General features: G+C 43.6%; 1 protein-coding gene across 1 annotated transcript in view; it reads right to left on the reverse strand.

Annotated features, from left to right (window-relative positions):
- Positions 1-747: 747 nt before the first annotated feature.
- Positions 748-20269, reverse strand: part of LOC142596492 (uncharacterized) — a 63536-nt gene continuing 44014 nt past the window's right edge. Inside the window, exons 11-13 of the mRNA XM_075725616.1 lie at positions 12897-12992; positions 11961-12096; positions 748-900 (exon numbers count right to left, since the gene is read on the reverse strand). Coding sequence (XP_075581731.1) covers positions 748-900; positions 11961-12096; positions 12897-12992 — 385 coding nt within the window. The remainder of the gene's footprint in view (positions 901-11960; positions 12097-12896; positions 12993-20269) is intronic.

A 20269-nucleotide genomic window follows, 5' to 3' on the forward strand; every position in this document is an offset into this window, starting at 1 on the left:
CCAGTAAGCTAACCTATTATCTATAACACGGTAATGTTCCTTTTAGGAACAGAAAAAGTATTTGAACAATGCATGCTACTTAAAAGAAAGAGTAATTTTAGGGATATTAGTAAGAAATTGTTTTAAATAAAACCCAAAAATCTCAGGCAGTGAGCAAATGAAAAACAAACTAGTCAGTAGGCATTTAACATAAGAACTGTAAAACTGTATTTATGTTTAAAACCCCTTTTTCTATATTTTTCATTTACAACAAAAGAAATTGTGTATATTTATGCACCATTTCCAAGCACATCAAACAGTATACACTGAAGTTTTTGTGGATTTTTTAACCCACAAAGTAAAAGAATACAAAAATCATCAACGAACAGTATTTTAAACAACCTTCAATGCATATCTTCAGCTTTTTTTGGATAGTACAGGCTTACATCTTTCAGTTTCTACTGATTTGTAACAGCTTATGGCAAAACTTAACATAAATAATTTTACAAATAATTACAGCCATCATGGAAATGCATGGATTTTCAGAGATGAATACTTCTGATGGCATCTGCCTTTTCATGGTATGACTACTAGTCCGTGCGCTCTTGCTTTACAGCAAGAAATCAGCAAAGCTATCACAAGAACTGGAAAAGCTACTCGTACTATCACCATGTTCAGATTGATTGCTTTGACATTTTCTTCCTCATTCTGGGAAATAAAAAGCTTTGGATTTCATTCCTTAGTTGAGTGAGAGGTCCATTCTTCGCTTTAAACCTCTTCCACTTTAATTGAGAGCTTTTCGTCATTTGGTTGACAGTTCCCATTCTGTTGTAGTTTGACTTCATCTGTCCTTTGTGTATCTCTATCACCTACTTCCTTGTCAGTTTCTGAATTCAGATCCTCTTTAATGTGATCTTTGTCCTATAAAAGATAAAATTATTTTACAAAAAAAATCATACTCTTAGAATTACAAGATATGTCTTCCAACCAACTCCTGGTATTTCGATTGCCTCAATTTTCACATGCCTATCTTGTCTCAGCAATTTTCAGAATAGAAGTGTCGGCTTATTTTTTTTAAAAAACAAAAGCTTTCCTTTCAGTTGGCTGAAGTTAGGCACTCATAACAACCCAGTACCCAAGAAATCATTGCCATAAAGTCATCTGTCTTTATTATCAATATTCAGCTAAAACAGAACAAGCAGCATCATGGGACCTATGAGAAACAGCTCCAGAAATGAGGATTCACCATATTTTCTAAATAAAACAGGATTACAATTTTTCTCTCATATTTTTTGTCTGATAACTGATAAATTTTAAGACAGTTCTTGGGTAAGACAATGTCGTGGTTTAACCCCAGCTGGCAATTAGGCACCACACAGCCGCTTGCTCACCCTACCCTCCCCAGTGGGAAGGGGGAGAGAATCGGAAGGGAAAAATTAAGAAAATTCGTGGGTTGAGATAAGAACAGTTAATAAATGAAATAAAATAAAATAATAATGATGATAATAATAATAATAATTGTAGTAAAAAGGAAAACAACAAAAAGAGGAACAAAACCCAGGAAAACTAAGTGATGTAATCGCTCACCACCCACTGACCGATGCCCAGCCAGTCCCCAAGCAGCGATCGCTGCCCCCAAGCCAACTCCCAGCAGTTTATATACTGAGCATGACATCATATGGTATGGAATAGCCCTTTGGACAGTTTGGATCAACTGTCCTGGCTTGCCCCCTCCCAGTTTCTTGTGCACCTGGCAGAGCATGGGAAGCTGAAAAGTCCTTGACTAGCATAAGCAGTACTCAGCAACAACTAAACCATCAGTGTGTTATCAACATTCTTCTCAAACTAAATCCAAAACACAGCACTATGCCAGCTACTAGGAAGAAAATTAACTCTATCCCAGCCAAAACCAGGACAGTATCCACCCCTTATTCTATACCATCTACGTCATGCACAGGTCCTACCCTTTCCAATAAACTCCAATTAATCACCATCACTTTCCCTATCTTGATATATACACACAGATATCATTCCCTTTGTCTATGGGCCATCACTCTAAAATGTCCATTGAGTTCATTTAGTCCATGCCTTTGGGTTCCATCTGTCACCACAGTCTTTCAGGGCAGGAGAGATGGTGTGTAGTATTGGATTGTTGCATGCTGAAACCACTTCTCGTTCCAACACTGCTGCACTTTGATCGGTTTCATCAAAGGTCATTCTTCATTAAGCTGGGTGATTCTTACTGTAATACCATTGATGTGGAATACAGCAACCACAGTAGTGATGACATACAGTATTACATAGCAATTAATATGATACAACTCAACTCATTGACTATTCTCACCTAAAATCAAATCCCCTTGAGGTACACATTGGACTTGCCTATCCTTTCACATCACCCACCAAGTGCACCCAGGTCCTTGAGCAAAAGCAATCCCACAAATATGTTTGCCTTTGCCTAAGGGTGGAGTAACCAGGACTGTCTTCCCCAGCATAGTCTTTATGTGCACTACAGGGACTTTATCCCCCTCTACAGTACATAAAAGTTTTGATTGGGCAGGGCCAGCTCGATTGGCAGATCCCCTGGTGTTGACTAACCAGGTGGCCTTTCCTAAATGTATATCCCAATCATTTAAATGTCCCAGCACACATTGCTATCAGGGAAGTCTTTAACAGTCCATTGCATTGTTTGATTTTCCAAGAGGCTGGTGCATGGTAAGGGATGTGATATACCCACTCAATGCCGTGCTCTTTGGCCCAGGTATCTATGAGGTTGTTTCAGAAATGAGGCCATTCTCTGACTCAGTTTTTTCTGCGGTGCCTCAATCACAAGCCCATCTATATGTTGCATCTCTTCCTTGATGGCCTGAGGCATCATGGGCCCACCAGGCTATAAATAATTCACCCTTATGTTGCCAGTCCAAATCCACCTGAGCCACTTCAATCTTAGCAGCCTGATCCACCTGCTGGTTGTTTGGATGTTCTTCAGTGGCCCGACTCTTAGGTACATGAGCATCTACGTGACGAACTTTTACAACCAGGTTCTCTACCCAGGCAGCAATATCTTGCCACAATGCGGCAGCCCAGATGGGTTTGCCTCTGCGCTGCCAGTTGCTCTGCTTCCATTGCTGCAGCCACCCCCACAGGGCATTTGCCACCATCCATGAGTCAGTACAGAGATAAAGGACTGGCCACTTTTCTCGTTCAGCAATATCTAAAGCCAGCTGGATGGCTTTCACCTCTGCAAACTGACTCGACTCCCCTTCTCCTTCAGCAGTTTCTGCAACTTGTCGTGTAGGACTCCATACAGCAGCTTTCCACCTCCGATGCTTTCCCACAAGACGACAGGACCCATCAGTGAACAGGGCATACTGCTTCTCATTTTCTGGCAATTTATTATACAGTGGGGCCTCTTCAGCACGTGTCACCTCCTCCTCTGGTGATATTCTAATGTTTTTTCCTTCTGGCCAGTCCATGATCACTTCCAAGATTCCTGGGCGACTGGGGTTTCCTATTCGAGCCTGTTGTGTGATCAATGCAACCCACTTACTCCATGTAGCATCAGTTGCATGATGCGTAGAGGGGACCCTCCCTTTGAATATCCAGCACCGGCAGTCGGGGTGCCAGCAGGAGCTGTGCTTCAGTACCAACCACTTCCGAAGCAGCTCGAACCCCTTCATATGCTGCCAATATCTCTTTCTCAGTTGGAGTATAGCGGGCTTCGGATCCTCTGTATCCCCGACTCCAAAACCCTAGGGGTCGACCTCGAGTCTCCCCTGGTGCTTTCTGCCAGAGGCTCCAGGTAGGGCCATTCTCCCCGGCTGCGGTGTAGAGCACATTTTTAATATCCTGCCCTGCCCGGACTGGCCCAAGGGCTACTGCATGAACTATCTCCCGTTTAATTTGTTCAAAGGCTTGTTGTTGCTCAGGGCCCCATTTGAAATCGTTCTTCTTCCGGGTCACTTGATAGAGAGGGCTTACGATCTGGCTGTAATTTGGAATATGCATTCTCCAAAACCCCACAACGCCTAAGAAGGCTTGTGTTTCCTTTTTGCTAGTTGGTGGGGACATGGCTGTTATTTTGTTGATCACATCCATTGGGATCTGACGACGTCCATCTTGCCATTTTATTCCTAAAATCTGGATCTCCTGTGCAGGTCCCTTGACCTTACTTTGTTTTATGGCAAAAGCGGCCTTCAGAAGGATTTGGACTATTTTCTTTCCCTTCTCAAAAACTTCTTCTGCTGTATTGCCCCACACAGTGATGGCATCAATGTACTGCAGATGTTCTGGAGCTTCACCCTGTTCCAGTGCCATCTGGATCAGTCCATGGCAAATGGTGGGGCTATGTTTCCACCCCTGGGGCAGTCGATTCCAATTGTAATGAACACCCCTCCAAGTGAAAGCAAACTCTGTGGCCTGCACTCTGCTGCCAAAAGGACTGGGAAAAATGCATTAGCAATGTCAATTGTGGCATCCCACTTGCTGCCTTTGACTCCAGTTCATATTGAAGTTCTAGCATGTCTGGCACGGCAGCACTCAGCGGCGGTGTAACTTCATTCAGGCCACGATAGTCCACTGTTAGTCTCCACTCCCCATTAGACTTTCGCACTGGCCATATGGGACTGTTAAAGGGTGAGCGAGTCTTGCTGATCACTCTCCTTGGCTCTCCAGTCGACGAATCAGGTTATGGATGGGAATCAGGGAGTCTCGGTTGGTGCGATATTGCCACCGGTGCACTGTTGTGGTAGCGATGGGCACCTGTTGTTCTTCGACCCTCAGCAACCCCACAACAGAAGGGTCCTCTGAGAGACCAGGCAAGGTGGACAGCTGTTTAATTTCCTCTGTCTCCAAGGCAGCTAACCCAAAAGCCCACCGGTACCCTTTTGGGTCCTTGAAATACCCTCTCCTGAGGTAGCCTATGCCAAGGATGCACGGAGCCTCTGGGCCAGTCCCAATGGAGTGCTTCTGCCACTCATTCCCAGTTAGGCTCACTTCAGCCTCCAGTACAGTGAGCTGTTGGGATCCCCCTGTCACTCCAGAAATACAAATGGGTTCTGCCCCTGTATAGCTTGATGGCATTAGGGTACACTGTGCACCGGTGTCCACTAGAGCCTTCTACTCCTTGAGGTCTGATGTGCCAGGCCATCGAATCCACAGAGTCCAGTAAACCCGATTGTCCCTTTCCTCCACCTGGCTGGAGGCAGGGCCCCTCTAGTCCTGTTCATAGTATTCATTGTTCTTTCCTTGTAAATGTGAATCAAAAGTCCCTTGATTAAGATCAGAAGTGAAATTAGCCCTCTTACTCTGTCTGGGGAACTGCTCACTGGAAACTGAAGCAGCAATTTTCCTGGAAGAACCCCCTTGTGTGATTGTTTCTCCTTGCAACTCATGCACCCGTGCCTCTAGGATTGAGGTGGATTTTCCATCCCACTTCCTCATATCTTCTCCGTAGTCACGGAGGTAAAACCACAAGGTGGACCATGGTGTGTATCCTCTATATCCTGTCTCTTGAGTAGAAGGACGCTGACTCCTAATAGCTGTCCATACAGGTGGGGAGTAGGATCTATTCTCTTTGAATTGCTGGACCTTCCGGTACAGTTTCTCCACGGCCGAGACGAGGGAGGAAGAGAGACTTTCTTCGTATTGCCAGAGTTGGCCAGCCAATTCATCCACCATTGGTTCCTCTCTGCCTTTCCAGGTCATTACTGCCAATGAGTTGGCATGCAACGATGGTGTGCTCCATAGAAACTTCCGCCCCATGGGTCATGTGCACCTGACTTCATCTGGATCTTTGGGTAACTGCTCATTGTTCAGGTCACTATAAATCACCTCCAGCACACCTAATTCCCTCAGGTACTGGATACCTCTCTCTGCAGCGGTCCACTTGCCTAGGTGACATATAACATCTTCCTTGAAGGGATACCTTTCCTTCACGCCTGACAGGAGTTGTCTCCAGAGGTTGAGGGCTTGTGCCCCTTTTCCAATTGCTTTGTCAATGCCCCCTTCCCTAGAAAGGGATCCCAGCTGCTTGGCTTCCTTACCCTCTAATTCCAGGCTACTGGCCCCGTTATCCCAGCATCGGAGCAGCCAGGTGATTATGTGGTCACCTGGAAAAAGGCTGAAATCTTTTTGCATATCTTGCATCTCACTCAGGGATAGGGATCAGGTGGTTACTGTCTCATTTATGAGTTCTTCCTCTTCCTGTTCTCATGGTGGCCCTGCTTTGGAGTAGTCTGCCTCCTTGCCGTTGAGACAGTATGCTGCTTCCTCCTGCTCCCTCGTAGGACGACCTTCCTCTTCCCTTTCTAAATGAGCTGATTTCCGCTTCCAAGATTTCTTCTTGTGTATAGGGGTGACTGATACCAGCACAGGTTGGTTCCCTGATTTAGCTGCAGTGCCTGTTGCCAGGGTTGGTGTAGATGCAGTGCCTGTCAGTTTGTTTTCCCTCTCTTCTCCCTGAGGGTGCTATAATACCGAGCAGTGTTTGGTAGATACTAGCCAGGGCCCAGCACAGTGCGATGAATTGTGCCTCTTCGGAATAACCATGGCATTTTTTTTGCAAGCATTCTATCACTTCATCAGGATCCTGTAGTTGTTCGGGAGTGAAGTTCCAGATCACTGGAGGGAAGAAGTTCTCTAACTACCTGCCTGTATTCTCCCACATAACATGCCACCCATGACTCTCCAGCCTCAGGGCAGATCTCTGAGTATTTTTTTAAAATAGTTGTTTAAACCTAAATAAGACCTGAAACAGATTCAGGAGACATAGCAATAGATGCATGCTAGTTTGAACATCCAGAGAATATTCAAAATTCTCAAGAGCTGGTGTAACTAGCCTGAAGGAGAAAGGGAATGTGAAAGAATGGGGGAATGCATCCCTCCGTCTTCCCCATAGATTGGTTCTCCGAGGAGAAAAAGTGAAGTGTGTCATTATTAATAACTCCCGAGAGATGGTGCCCGAGGTACGGAGATGACAGTAATACCAAATACAAATACCAAATGAGTTTTTTGACTAGTGATATTATCGTATCATAAGTCATTGTTACACAGTATAGTAAAATGATAATCCTGATCCATCTCCCAGAGGTGATAAACAGGGAGGAATTACATAATACAACCATGCGAACAAAAAAACCAGCATTGTGACCAGTGAATATTAAACTAATATAATGAATGCTTATAACAAATTTATTTTAACACACTGGTCAGATCTGTCGCTATCTCAACCCTTTGTGCCCCATGTTGGGCACCAAAAACAACTGTTGTGGTTTAACCGCAGCCGACAACTAAGCACCACGCAGCCGCTCGCTCACCCTACCCTCCCCTGTGGGATGGGGGAGAGAATCGGAAGGGCAAAAGTAAGAAAACTCATGGATTGAGATAAGAACAGTTTAATAACTTAAGTAAAATAAAAATAATAATAATTATGATAATATAATAATAATAATGATGATAAATTGTAGAGAAAAGGAAAACAACAAAAAGAGGAACAAAACCCAGGAAAACCAAGTGATACAACCGCTCACCACCCACTGACCGATATCCAGACAGTTCCCGAGCACTGATCGCTGCTCCCCGGCCAACCCCCCCCAGTTTCTATACTGAGCATGACGTCATATGGTATGGAATAGCCCTTTGGGCAGTTTGGATCAACTATTCTGGCTGTGCCCCCTCCCAGCTTCTTGTGCACCTGGCAGAGCATGGGAAGCTGAAAAGTCCCTGACTAGCATAAGCAGTACTGAGCAACAACTAAACCATCAGTGTGTTATCAACATTCTTCTCCTACTAAATCCAAACCACAGCACTGTACCAGCTACTAGGAAGACAATTAACTCTATCCCAGCCAGTACGAAGACAATTGACTCTATCCCAGCCGAAACCAGGACAGACAATTAGTTAAGCATGAGTCACCTAAATCAGCTGTTTTATAACAGTTGAATAATTCTGAGTACCACAAACTACTCTTTAAAGGCATGCTGCTTTTCAAAGTCTAAGATTAAACAATTTGAAGGTCTTTCTTTTCTTAATCACACCACATTCTACTTTGCAAGGGAAAAATCCCATACTACTCTTCGCCAAATCTTTAGCTTTATGCCTTCAGAGTCCAATATGCAGCTCAGGACCAAAGCAACCAGGGAGAGGCTGAACTGCAGAGTGAAAGTTTATTAAAAATCTTTTCAGCTTGACAGCCTGTGCTGGTTTTGGCTGGGATAGAGTTAATTTTCTCCATAGTAGCTAGCATGGGGCTATGTTTTGGATTTCTGCTAAAAACAGTGTTGATAATACAGGCATGTTTTAGTTACTACTGAGCAGTGCTAACAGAGTCAAGGCCTTTTCTGCTTCTCACACTGCTCTGCCAATGAGCAGGCTGGGGGTGCACAAGAAGTTGAGAGGGGACACAGCTGGGACAGCTGAGCCCAACTGACCAAAGGGATATTCCATACCATGTGACCTCATGCTCAGCAAGAAAAAACTGGGGGAAGAAGGAGGAAGGGGGGAGGGGGAATGTTCAGAGTGGTGGCATTTCATCTTCCCAAGTAACCATTATGCATGATTGTCCTGGTTTCAGCTGGGATAGAGTTAATTTTCTCCTTTCATCCTTTTTGAACCTTGTGCTCCAACAGCTGTTTTAAGAGTGTACAACTTATATAATGAAACAGTGGGACCAAAGTCACCAGTCAGAGGTTTAGGGTAATCCTGTTTATGGTTCATAGCTATCATTGTATGAGACATTGCATGACTTTGAAAATCATTTTTAGTTCACAAGAATATTGGCTTTTTTTGTCATTGTCCTGGTTTCGGCTGGGATAGAGTTAATTTTCTTCCTAGTAGCAGGCATAGTGCTGTGTTTTGGATTTAGTAGGAGAAGAATGTTGATAACACACTGATGGTTTAGTTGTTGCTCAGTACTGCTTATGCTAGTCAAGGACTTTTCAGCTTCCCATGCTCTGCCAGGTACACAAGAAACTGGGAGGGGGCACAGCCAGAACAGTTGATCCAAACTGCCCCAAGGGCTATTCCATACCATATGATGTCATGCTCAGTATAGAAACTGGGAGGGGGTTGGCGGGGGAGCAGTGATCGCTGCTCGGGAACTGTCTGGGTATCGGTCGGCGGGTGGTGAGCAATTGCATTGTGCATCACTTGCTTTGTATATTATTATTGTTATTATCATTATTATATTGTTACTATTATCATTACTATTTTACTTTATTTCAATTATTAAACTGTTCTTATCTCAACCCAGGAGTGTTTCTCACTCTTACTCCTCCGATTCTCTCCCCCATCCCATCGGGGCAGGGGGAGTGAGTGAGCGGCTGCGTGGTGCTTAGTGCTGGCTGGGGCTAAACCACGATAATGATGAAGCTCTGCTTTCCTGGAGATGGTTGAACACCTGCCTGCCAATGGGAAGTAGTGAATGAATTCGTTGTTTTGCTCTGCTTGCGTGCGTGGCTTTTGCTTTACCTATTAAACTGTCTTTATCTCAACCCATGACTTTTCTCACTTTTACTCTTCTGATTCTCTCCCCCATCCCACTTGGAGGGGAGTGAGTGAGTGGCTGGGTGGTGTTTAGTTGCTGGCTGGGGTTAAACCATGACAGTCCTTTTTGGTGTCCAATGCGGGGCTCCAAGGGTTCGAGATAATGACAGATTTGATTGGAATGTGCTAGATACAGAATTTATAGCTGTTATTGCTGTTTAGCTATTAATTGGCAGGTTCCTGTGCTTGCCATGGGACTTGTTTGCCTTACTGTATATGAGAGTCTAGTGCTCGTTAGTGGCTGCTTTTTGCTTTTGCTGCTTGCTGTGCTGCTGTACTGCTTATCATCTTACTCTGCTGTGCCTGGGAACATTTTGATAACAGCAATGGCCATGTGCCTGGGCTGGTAGACAGCCAGGGCATCGCTGCTGTACCGGACAGGCTGGAACTTCAGCGTGAACTCGAGTCGAAGGGACTGTGACCTGTGGATGAGTCCACGTGGGAGCAGGACACCCCAAAGCATCTGTGGCTGTGAATAAGTCCGCATCGGAGCAGGTACATCTCGAAGCATCTGTGGCCGTGGTTATGTCTGTGCTGCAGCAGGTGTACCTCTGAAGGGATTGTGGCCCAAGGATAACTCCACGCTGGAGAAGGTACACCTTGAAGCATCAGTGGCTGTGCATGAGGTCATGCTGGAGCACCTCAAAGCATGTGGCCATGGATAAGCCCACGACAGAGCAGGTACAGCCCTGGAGGGACTGCAGCCATGGGCAAGGCCATGTTGGAGCAGGTTTACTTCTGAAGGAACTGTGGCTGTGGGTAAAGCCACGCTGGAGCAGGTATATCTCTGAAGGCATTGTGGCCCATGGAGAAGGCCACGCTGGAACAGGTGCACCTTGAAGTGGCTGTGTATAAGACCATGATGCAGCAGGTATACCCCCAGAGAGACTGGCTCATAGATAAGGCTCCACTTGGAGCAGGTCCTCCCCTAAGGGACTGCAGTCTGTGGATAAGTCCAAGCTGGAGCAGGGGCAAGGGGAGGAGTTCACTGCAATGTTAAACCCTTTGGTCTTGTCCAAAGGGGCCAGGGGTGGAGATTGCAATGGAAATACCTTTAAATTGTTGTAGCCCAGGATTTGAGTTGAATGTTATAGGAATTACTATAGCAGGAACCACCTGAACAAATGGAGGACAAGCCTTACAAGAAGCAGTGCAAGTGCAGCAGTGACCTGACCTGAGCTGGCTTTGGTGCCCAATAACTCCATGCAACACACCACCTCTCCTGTCCTGAGTGACCACCATAAGAGATGGAGCCCAAAGTCATGGACTAAAATAACTCAATGGATGTTTTGTGGACATTTTACAGACATTTCACAGGGGTGGTCCATAGACTAAGGGAATGATATCTGTATATTATATCAAAAGATGGGAAGGGTGGTGGTGGGTAACGAGAATGTATTGGATAGTGTGAGACCTGAGCATGACATAAATGGTATGAAATAAGGGGTGGAGAATGTGCTGGTCTTGGCTGGGACAGAGTTAATTTTCTTCATAGTAGCTAGTATGGGGCTATGTTTTGGATTTCTGCTGGAAACAGTGTTGATAATACAGGGATGTTTTAGTTACTACTGAGCAGTGCTAACAGAGTCAAGGCCTTTTCTGCTTCTCATGCCACCCCACCAGCGAGTAGGCTGGGGGTGCACAAGAAGTTGGGAGGGGACACAGCTGGGACAGCTGAGCCCAACTGACCAAAGGGATATTCCATACCATGTGACCTCATGCTCAGCAATAAAAAGCTGGGGGAAGAAGGAGGAAGGGGGGATGTTCAGAGTGGTGGCGTTTCATCTTCCCAAGTAACCATTATGCATGATGAAGCCCTGCTTTCCTGGAGATGGCTGAACACCTGCCTGCCAATGGGAAGTAGTGAATGAATTCCTTGTTTTGCTCTGCTTGCGTGTGCAGCTTTTGCTTTACCTATTAAACTGTTCCTATTTCAACCCACGAGTTTTCTTACTTTTACTCTTCTGATTCTTTCCCCCATCCCACCGGGGGGGAGTGAGCAAGTGGCTGGGTGGTGCTTACTTGCCAGCTGGGGTTAAACCATGACACAGCCAAACTAACTCTGAACCGTGCTGCTGAGTTACACAATCTGCTTCCTGCCTGGTCATACAGATTGGCAGCCAATCCAACTCCTAACATATGGCACAGAACAGAAGAGAGCGAAACAAAAAACCAAAAGTGTTTCTGTAACCTATTCACACAAGCTCCTATAGGTCAAGTAAGTTCAAACGCACAGACTTCTCAAACTGTCCTACTAACATCAACTGGAGAATGACTTTCATGTCTCTGACTGGCAAAACCTAAACCGAAGTGGCAATAATTTGGTAAGGAAAACAGAGGGGGAAAAAAGGTGAGGAAAAGAAAGAAAAAGAAGGAAGGGAATTGTAATAATTGTTCCACTTGCAGCACTCTGCTTATCACTTGGTCACACAGCTTACCTTCAAAGTAGTATTGCTTTTTTCAGATTTCTCCTTTCCCTCTTTTTCTGTACTACTTTTTTTCTTGGAGGTGGAGCGTTCCCTTTCTCTTCTTTCATTATTTGTATCCTTTTCTCTTTTTTTTTCTTTCTTGTTTCTGTTTAAGAAAATTTTTACTCAAATCAGAATTTGATCCAACAGCAACAAATGTACTACCAATGCATACATTGAGTGTACTGTACAGTAAATTGCACAGTACAATATCTAAGAATGCTGGTATCTTCGTTTGCTTTCCCTCAGAAAGGTTCAGTCACCTTCAAACCATTTAACTGCAAACTAAACTCTCATCTGGGGGGTTTAAAAAAAAAAACCACACCAAAAAACCACAAAACCAAACCCAAAGCATAACAAAACCCCCTTCATAAAGACAAGAGGATTTTTTGACTGAAGAGAGCTAAAGAACGCATGTGTTCAGTATACATGATATTTGCAAAGAGAAAACCAAATTAATCTGTATCCGATGAAGGGCTTTTACTGGTTTGAAGCAAATTTGCATTGCTAACAGATTTAAAACTCTCTAGTTGAAAGCATACCAAAGATCAAATCCATGAAGGGTTTTTTTGTTTTGTTTTAAATTAGAACTGAATCATACTGACCAATTGAAATTATCTGAAATGACTAGTGAAAAGGCAGTAAATCAATGAAAATACTTCCCAAATTGTTTTCAATATATGTATCTGCATCCACCTTCTAGTGTTGTTTAATGAAAAACAAACCTTTTCCTTAGAAAAGAAAATTATTATTAAAGAACTTCTTGCATAACAAAAAAAATCCACAAGAAACACAAATTGAGTTAGCTCCTTTCATAACACTGATCTCTATGTCACATTTCAATTTAACAAAAATACATTTTCCTCATTTACAGCTCATTAACTTTTATGTTTACATCAAACTGACCTTCTCGGAGAAGGAGTTTGTGAAGACTTTCTTTTTGTTGTTTTAGATGTTTTAGGAGACTTGGAGGGACTTCTACTCTTCCTTTTACGCCTTTCTCTGGAGGACCAAGAAATTAAAGATCGCCAAAGAAGAAAAATAATAAACTCAGGAACCGCATAAAAACAGAAAGCTCTTAGAATTATCTGACACAACTAAGTAAATATCCCTGAATTTAACATTATATATCACCAATAATATATGAACTGTACAAAGTAAAAAAAAAAAAAAAAAAAAATCATGTTTCAGTTTGATGGGAAAGGGGAGAATGGAAGTGGGAAGTAGGAAAAAAAAAAAGTTCTGCCCTTTCAGATTTTAGTTTTATGTTTATCCTCACATGCTTGTACTTATACCTGATAACAATGGAAACACTGAATTCACTAATCCTGTATTAAGTAAGAGTTTCTTCAGTCAGGAAAAGAATCCAATTGAATAAAAAGCCACATTAAGACAAAAGGCATAACTTGAGCAATACAAACTTCAAAACTTAACATTACAAGCTTAAAATCACTGGAATTTCAGTTGAGTGTGACTGAAGTTTAATTCCTGAATACATGAGCTAGCATTCCTATTGGTTTAGAAGCAAACAGTGCAAAATGAAGCTCAAGCTGTTGTCAAAATCAAAATGAATAAGTTAATATCTATTGTTTTCCTAGCAGTCCATGCTCAGCAAACCTACGTATCATTCTATAACGCACTGAAGATCTCTTAATATTTTACAAAACAGCTGTTTTACACAGATGTATGGAATTTGCTGAAGTTGCTGTTATGGAGTCTGATCTCAAATAGAACAGAACATTAAATAACTGATTGCAGACATACTGAGGCACATGTTAAAATAAAGTAAAAACTGAGCAAGTAAAGCTTCATTCAACATAAACATAGAACCTATCTGTCAAAGTAAGATGACTCTTTCCTATCACCTCTTCATAGAGCAGGAAAAGCAGACAGGAAGAACCATCAAAGAGAAACAGGGAAGTTAAAAACTAATTGACAGGGCACTTTAAGACACAGCACAAAAGCTACACTTATGTATACCAGCTTTTGCAATTCACACCTAATTTCTTTAATATTTAGAAATGCCAAGAAAACAACAGTTATTAGATAAATTACAAAAGGACATATTAAGATATACCTAGTATTACTTTCTGGATTCATACTCTGACAAAATCATCTAGCCTGACCTCATGAAGCTGCACAGGACAAAAGTTCATAACTATTTTATTCAGCAAGCTCTTAATTTTGATTCGATCTTTGGTAAACAAAAATATAAAGTGACCTCAAAATCATGGAAAACACCCCCACAATCATTTATCAGCTGTTCACTGGTTAACATGCACCTCATTTTGAACATCCTCACATTTATCATCACCTTTTTTCAAATGAGGATATTGGAAATGAATATATTATTCTCACAGTGCTCCCGCTTCGTCTACATTGAGTACATCCCCACATTATTTTGCTTTCCTGCATACATATCTGTGAGCAACCAAGTAAGTGCCCTAGTAATTGTGTTCAAACTAGAAACTGTTTATTCATGAAATCTAATTTTCAGTTTCTGCTTTCATATTTCAAGTTGAAGAACTACAGCTGTGTCTGACAGCATTCCTATCTCTGTCACATTTTTCTATAGAAAGATTTTTGTGCGCCTGTTTTCATTAACACTCTTAAGCAACACTAATACAACAAGATTTAAGAAAAAGAAGTTTGAAAACTTTGCTAGTGATCCCGTGTCTCTAAATCATACACAGAACTAACATTCTTGTCTCAAAGGAAAAATCCTACAGGCTCATGACTGGAGGCAACTTCCTGTTGATTTAAATAAAGTTAACTAGGAATGGCTTTGAGCTTTGCCTTAGACCAACACCGGGTCTAGCATTGCTAGGATCTTTTAATTCTGAGACAGACAGAAGCTTTGGGGCAGAGAGATTTCTCAACACCTGTCTCCAACTAGCAGTACTTGGAAGAACTGTGGCAGTGTGAACTAACTTCCTGGAAAGAGAGGTAGCTTTCAGCTTCTTCACATTCTGTTTGCCCCTAATTAAGGCACAAATTTTGGTTTTGACCCTGATGAAATCTGAGCCTTGCTAATGCCAGCAGAAATTGCCAATGGAATATATGGGGTCCTTCTGCCTTCTTTAGGTAAAAAAAAAAAAAGCAGAATATTAAGAAAAAATCTCAGACAGACAATATTTAATGGGTAAGACTGACTGGACTTGATATCATCACCTTCAGGTTGGGACATTACTGGGTTATGTAGGAAGATACCACTTCAGCCATCAAGAAGTCTTCTCTTTGGACAAAGTCCCTACCTATGAGTCCCTCTCCTTTGCTAGCCTGTAGATATCTCTTAGAAAAGGAGCCTGATTCTCCTCTTCCTCTGGTCTGTGTCTCTTCCTTCAGCTAGGAATCAAAAATAGCCATCTGATTTCTAGTACTTGCATGCTGTTTGTCAGTAAAGCAAGGTGACCTGCCACTTAATTCTTAGAAGGTCCTGTATGTTCTATTCCACCTCTTCTCCAAAAAGACTAGAAGACTATTTGTCCAATATTTTACACTCTTCAGAAAAAGAATCTGCATCTTCAGAAACAGTCCCAACTCAATGCTGCAGTGTAAATCTGGACAGCTGAAATGCCAGGTTGTTGGATAATCTTCTCCTGAACTGTTTGTAACCATTTCAACTAGGCAAAGTCAATCACCAAAGTAAACGGACACCCCTAAATACGAGCTAACCAGGACTTGGTAGCCCAACCTATTGACAAATACTTTTCAGAATAACAGAGTTACCGAGGTTGGAAGAGCCCTCTGGAGAACACCTAGTCCAGACCCCCAACCTCCCAAAACAGGATCAACTAGAGCAGGTTACTCAGGGCCATGTCCAGTCAGGTTGTTAATGTCTCCAAGGATGGAGAATCCACAATCTCTCTGGGCAACTGGTTCCAGTTTGTCCAGAAAACACACAATTTAAACATTAGAAAAAACCCTTTTATTTCCCATATTTCAATATAAGCCCATTGCCTCTTGCCCTGTCACTAGCCATCAGTGAGAAGAGTCAGGCTCCATCTTCTTCACACTCTCCCATCAGGTATTCAATACGCACTGATAAGATACCCCCTCAGCCTTCTCTTCTCCAGGCTAAACAATCCCAGCCCTCTCAGCCTCTCCTTGTATGACGGATACATATAAAACCCAGTGTATTTCTCTTATCCTCCATCTTCAAAAAGAAAATTGTCCCTGTTTAATAGCATCTCTAAAAAAAATAATTTCATATCAAAGCAGGGCTTTGTACTGTGAATCCATTAGAAAAGATATACTGAACTTCACTAGAATTCTCTGCCCAAGTACATGACATTTGAGCCTTCCATGATGCCTTCTTAAATAGCAGGATGCTTAAAGGGGAACAATGCTGTTGCAAACTGGAGTATGAATTTTTTGTAACATCCAGCTAACTACACTTGCTATTTGACATTAGGAACGGGGTCTTCCAGCAAGGCTCTTATATAAGCTACAAGTTACTGTATTGGATTTGTGTGGCAAGGTTTTGGTAGCAGAGGGGCTACAGGGGTGGCTTCTGTGAGAAGCTGCTAGAAGCTTCCCCTATGCCTGATGGAGCCAATGCCAGCCGGCTCCAAGACGGACCCGCCGCTGGCCAAGGCCAAGCCAATTAGCAACAGTGGTAGCGCCTCTGTGATAACATATTTAAGATGGGGGAAAAAACTGCTGTGCAACTGCAGCCAGGAGAGAGGAGGGAGAATATGTGAGAGAAACAACTCTGCAGACACCAAGGTCAGTGAAGAAGGAGGGGGAGGAGGTGCTCCAGGCACTGGAGCAGATATCCACCTGCAGCCTGTGGTGAAGACCATGGTGAGGCAGGCTATCCCCCTGCAGCCCATGGAGGTCCACGGTGGAGCAGATATCCACCTGCAGCCTGTGGTGAAGACCATGGTGAGGCAGGCTATCCCCCTGCAGCCCATGGAGGTCCACGGTGGAGCAGATATCCACCTGCAGCCCACGGAGAACCCCACGCCGGAGCAGGTGGATGTGCCCCAAGGAGGCTGTGACCCCGTGGAGAGCCCATGCTGGAGCAGGGTCCTGGCAGGACCTGTGGCCCCATGGAGAAAGAGGAGCCCGCGCTGGAGCAGGTTTGCTGGCAGGACTTGTGACCCTGTGGGGGACACATGCTGGAGCAGTCTGCTCCTGAAGGACTGCACCCCATGGAAAAGGACCCACGCTGGAGCAGTTTGTGAAGAATTGCAGCCCGTGGGAAGGACCCATGTTGGAGAAGTTTATGGAGGACCGTCTCCCATGGGAGGGACCCATGCTGGAGCAGGGGAAGAGTGTGAGAGACAATGCATGATGAACTTACTGCAACCCCCATTCCCCATCCCCCTGCACTGTTTGGGGGAGGAGGAGGTAGAGAAATGGGGAGTGAAGTTGAGCCCGGGAAGAAGGGAGGGGTGGGGGAAGGTGTTTTAAGATTTGGTTTTATTTCTCATTATCCTACTCTGATTTGATTGGCAATAAATTAAATTATTTTCTCCGAGTCGAGTCTGTTTTGCCCATGACAGTAATTGCTGAGTGACCTCTCCCTGTCCTTATCTCCACCCATGAGCTTTTCGTTATATTTTCTCTCCCCTGTCCAGCTGAGAAGGGGAGTGATAGAGCAGGTTGGTGGGCACCTGGCATCCAGCCAAGGTCAACTGACTACAATTACTTATCTAATTCAACACTCCTGAGGCATACAGGCAAAAAATGTTGTTTTCAAAGCTGACAGAACTCTCTCTACTCTGTGCAGGTATTCAAGCCATGAAATAATGTTAACAATGCATTAAAATAGGAAGCTGTATATGCTTAAAGAAGCCACAGTATTGTCCTGGTTTCGGCTGGGATAGAGTTAATTTTCTTCCTAGCAGCAGGCATAGTGCTGTGTTTTGGATTTAGTAGGAGAAGAATGTTGATAACATGCTGATGTTTTTAGTTGTTGCTGAGTACTGCTTATGCTAGTCAAGGACTTTTTCAGCTTCCCATGCTCTGCCAGGCGCACAAGAAACTGGGAGGGGGCACAGCCAGAATAGTTGATCCAAACTGACCAAAGGGCTATTCCATACCATATGATGTCATGCTCAGTATATAAACTGGGGGGGGTTGGCGGGGGAGCAGCGATCGCTGCTCGGGAACTGTCTGGGTATCGGTCGGCGGGTGGTGAGCAATTGCATTGTGCATCACTTGCTTCGTGTATCATTATTATTATTATCATTATTATACTGTTACTATTAGCATTACTATTTTACTTTATTTCAATTATTAAACTGTTCTTATCTCAGCCCAGGAGTGTTTCTCACTCTTACTCCTCCAATTCTCTCCCCCATCCCATCGGGGTAGGGGTAGTGAGCGAGCGGCTGCGTGGTGCTTAGTTGCTGGCTGGGGCTAAACCACGACAGCTGAGAAGGGGAGTGATAGAGCAGGTTGGTGGGCACCTGGCATCCAGCCAAGGTCAACTGACTACAATTACTTATCTAATTCAACACTCCTGAGGCATACAGGCAAAAAATGTTGTTTTCAAAGCTGACAGAACTCTCTCTACTCTGTGCAGGTATTCAAGCCATGAAATAATGTTAACAATGCATTAAAATAGGAAGCTGTATATGCTTAAAGAAGCCACAGTATTTTGCCCATAAACCTCCAAAACAACATGGACATTTCATATAACCCAAACAGAATGTTCAGAAACCATTACAGCCTTTTCTGCATTATATGAACCATGAACTCCTGAATTTTGAGGGCTATGGAAATTTGGCTTTTATCCAGGGAAGTGATTATAATACGTAGAACTTTTCCCAATTCATCCAGCACTTCATTCTCTCAAGGTAACAGATAAAATTTGGTATCTAAATTTGACATGTGATATTATTGAACTCCGTAATTCCTGAGGTATTCAGAAAGGACACTTTTCACCAAAGCTTCTGAATTTAAGTTAGCTGCAACACTTTTAGAATATGCCTGAGTTAGTCCACTTACAGAGCTTCTAATCAATCTCACAGCCTCCTTCCGCTGTACTGAATTTATCCAGACTTCTACCCAGTTTACCCTCCCTCAGAGGCAAAAACAACAGCTAGATTAACCTTGACTGCTTTCCTGTTTACTATCAGCATGGTTAAGGAATGTTAATTTTTACTTGTATCTGGCCATCTAACCAGCTAAACAAGGTATCTTTATCTTCCAACTGAGATACATTCAACTTTCTGAATAGCTAGCCAGCCAAGTGACATGCTTGCTTCCTGCTGTTCAGCCATCCAGCCAAGAAAATTCATCGCTCGCCATCCTTAAGGTGGCCAAGTGGCAAATACTACCACCCAACTGTTTGTAAGCCCAACACATTGCTCTACAGACCGAGACTGTACAGTATGTAAGTAACCAAGGAACTATGTAACAGTCACTCAAACTTTCATCAGGAGAAAGGTGATGTTTGATGTCCCTCTCATAACTTTTGGATGGCTGCAATGCAGAGAAATGGCATAAGAACCATCTACTTACTGTCCTCAAGGACTATACTATACAGTTATGTGAAAGGCAAGCACCAGCTGCCCAACAAGAAGGTATTTTCTATCAAGCATCATACAGAGCTCTGTGGAGTAACTGCTGGAGGTGATTTAGAAATTAAACTTAGATTCACAATTTTAGGAAAGGCACAGCATTGAAGAAGCTTCCAGGGTGGAGTGCGGCTGGCATGCAAGGAATCCATTTCACGGAAGTTCCCTAGGCCTGCAACCTTAGACATCAGCAACACCAGGGGAACTTGGTGTGCTGGCTCTAAGAGGAAGTGACTGGAGGGTGAAGGGGTGTGGAGACACCGCGGCCAGGCTCTGTGTGGCACCCCAGATGGGACTGCTGTGAAGCCTTCTGTCCAGCCAGGGCAGCTCCTGTGCCCTTGGATTCCCCAGTACACTCCGTCAAGCCCAGAGACTTGGTCTATCTACGGACATGAAAAGACGAAGCATTTGTTGCCTTATTGCTGCTGCTTTTAGCCCTTGTATAGCCCTGTCCGTGCCAGAACATGGCAAATGATCTATTGTAGATGTACTTACCAAAGGAACAGAGTGCAGTATAATGGAACACTGCGAGAACTTGGGCAAACGATGGATGAATGAAGAAGGACAATAGAAAGGGTATAATACGAGACCCTGGGCCAACAGCCTGTCATGATTTTGACAAAATGCTGTCCTTTGGTAAACTTTGCTCATTATAATATCATTATAATACCAAAACACACCTCCATCCCAAAACCTACCCGCCTCTAAGGTGCGACCACTCCTCACTGAGCTTGCGCTTTGAATTTT

Source organism: Pelecanus crispus, chromosome W (assembly GCF_030463565.1).
Source record: "Pelecanus crispus isolate bPelCri1 chromosome W, bPelCri1.pri, whole genome shotgun sequence".
In the NCBI taxonomy this organism is placed as follows: Eukaryota; Metazoa; Chordata; class Aves; order Pelecaniformes; family Pelecanidae; genus Pelecanus; species Pelecanus crispus.